At 52.6% G+C, this 2,614-nt stretch overlaps 1 protein-coding gene across 1 annotated transcript in view; it reads left to right on the top strand.

Moving 5' to 3' along the window:
• Window positions 1-2,614, top strand: part of Timp2 (TIMP metallopeptidase inhibitor 2) — a 50,951-nt gene that overhangs the window by 34,778 nt on the left and 13,559 nt on the right. The window contains exon 2 of the mRNA XM_005350813.3: window positions 859-959. Coding sequence (XP_005350870.1) covers window positions 859-959 — 101 coding nt within the window. The remainder of the gene's footprint in view (window positions 1-858; window positions 960-2,614) is intronic.

Here is a 2,614-nt window from a genome sequence, read left to right as displayed (position 1 = left end):
GCTAGGCCACTGCATGCTAGGCCACTTGCCTTCTGTTTCTCCAGTCTAGACTCATGGCCACAGCCTGTTCAACAAAGCCATTTGGCGTCCTAGTCAACAAAGGGCTCATCTGGGGATCTGTTCCTTTGGGTTTTGGTTTTGGTTGTTTTCTTGAGACAGGGTCTCACTTTGTAGCCCTGGCTGTCCTGAAATTCACTAGGTTGACCAGGCTGGCCTTGAACTCACAGAGATCTGCCTACCTCTGCCCCAAGTGCTAGAGTTAAAATTGTGTGCCATCACACCCAGCTTTTTGGCTTTTGATTTTGTCTTTTGAGTCAGGTTTGTGGTTGTCGTTTTGTTTTTTGTATTTTTGGGGATAGGGTTTCTCTGTGTAGCCTTGGCTGTCCTGGAACTTGCTCTGTAGACCAGGCTATACTCAAACTCAGAAATCTACCTGCCTCTGCTGGGATTAAAGGCATGTACCACCACACACACACATGCACACCACCTGGTGAGATGGTTTTAGCAGCCCAGGCTGGCCCTGAAGTTCTGCCTTCCTGACTCTACCTCCTAAGGGCTGGAGCTAAAGGTGTGTATCACTGTGCCCACGTTCATGTAGTGCTAGGTGCTAGAGACTGAACACAGGCTTTTGTACATGCTAGCCAAGCTCTCTATCAATTGAGCCACATTCCACAGCAAAGGACTCTTGCTGACCCTCCTCCCTTTACCTGTGCCAGGTCAGACTCCTGTGACCCCTCAGGTGGACAATAGGCCCACTGCCCTTAGTACCTCCCGTTGGGAGGCACACTTTCCTCCCCTGAGCAGAGCCTGGATCCTGATCCTCAGTGACCCCCTCATCTGTGTCTCTGTGTTTTGCAGTGATCAGGGCCAAAGCCGTGAGCGAGAAGGAGGTGGATTCTGGGAACGACATCTACGGCAACCCCATCAAGAGGATTCAGTATGAGATCAAGCAGATAAAGGTAGCCCCTGACTTTGTGGGGGAAGCAGAGGTGGGGCCCTGGAATGTCTCCAAGCCAGCATAAGCCAGAAAGCTGAGTCGTCAAAGCCACAGAGAAGCTCAGTTCTCCTTAAGCCACAGGAACATGAAAAGCTGGCAGAGATTTTAGGTTTTCAAAGGTCTCAGTCACTGTCCTATGCTGGGAAGAGACGCCAGGACCAAGGCAGTCTTGAAAAAGAAAGCATATTAAATGGGGGCTTGCTTACAGTTTCAGAGGCTGAGTCTGTGTCATCACGGTGGGGAGCAGACAGGCATGGCGCTGGGGCAGTAGTTGAGAGCTTTCCATCCTGACCCGAAGGCAGCAGGTGGACTTCCGAAACCTCCAAGCCCACACCCCCTGTGACAGACGTCTTTCAACAAGGCCATACCTCCTAATCTTTCCCTGACAGTTCAGCCAGCTGGGGACCAGGCATTTACATATTTGAACCAATGGGACCGTTCTCATTCAAACCACCACGTCACCCCAGTCCCCGAAACAGGCTAGCTTGATTTTACCGGGTGATAACCCAGTGAGTATCATGTCATATCGGATGAGTCTGGCAGGCAGGTGTGCCCAGGGCAGCTTCCCGACTGTGGTGGATCACTTACTGAGAACTAGCTTATGGTGTCCCATTGGGAGGACAGGACTGACTGTGGTAGGGGTGGAGGGGACCACAGATGGCTGCAGTGGTGGCTGTGGTGGTGTCTGCTGATGTTTTCGGAGTGCTGTCCATGTCAGGGGCGAATGGGAAGACAACAATGTTGGAGAGAGAGCGAGAGGTTAAGGCTGGGGATGTGGCTCAGTTGGCAGCATGCTTGCCTAGCATGCAGGAAGTCCCAGGTTTGATCCCCGGCACTGCAGAACTAAGTAGGGCGGTGCCTGCCTGCTCTGAGAGTTGACATTTACTAACTCGGGGTTCAAACACTGGCTCCTCCAGTGTTGGGGACAGCTTGTCACACAGTAGTGACCGTAGCCATTCTTATTTACCAAAACTGAAAATAAACGTTATCAATGGACCAGAGGAGCGAGCACGTCCTCATCACAGATGCCCCCTCAAGGGGACGACTGACCTCTCAATACCAAAGTCCTTCTATGAGGCAGACAGCAGGTGGATTTCCATCAGCTCCTCGTGGCTTAATGCCAAGGAAGCAACACTGACCCCTTGGCGTCATCTGAGATGCAGAAGGAGACTGTTGCCCTGGCAACCTTCCTTTCTACAGGGTTAGAGTGAAGCTCCCTAAGCTGGTTTGTCCTTGAGAGGGACCGGAGCCCCAGGGCTCAGTGGGGAAGAGCACGCGCCAGTGCCCATGTCAGGCAGCTCGAGGGGATCTGGAGATGGGATTCTGAGGGCACCTGCACACACATGGCAGCAGACACACAGGCACAAACACACCGCGGGACTAGAAATGAAAATACATCTTTAAAACTTGAAGAAATGAGAGGAGGAAGGAAGGGAGGAAAAGAGAAATGAAAAATGTTTTCTGGAGTGTTTGGGAGGGTATGAGCAAAAGGGAGAGCGGGCGAGCCTCTCCCCTCACCCCATACACCCTCACCCCACACACCCTCACCCCACACACCCTCACCCCCACACACCCTCATCCCCACACACCCTCACCCCCACACACCCTCACCCCACA

The sequence above is a fragment of the Microtus ochrogaster genome, chromosome 7, assembly GCF_000317375.1.
Source record: "Microtus ochrogaster isolate Prairie Vole_2 chromosome 7, MicOch1.0, whole genome shotgun sequence".
Taxonomy (NCBI): Eukaryota; Metazoa; Chordata; class Mammalia; order Rodentia; family Cricetidae; genus Microtus; species Microtus ochrogaster.
Note: the sequence above shows the minus strand (reverse complement) of the source record. Positions and strands in the feature narration are given on the sequence as shown.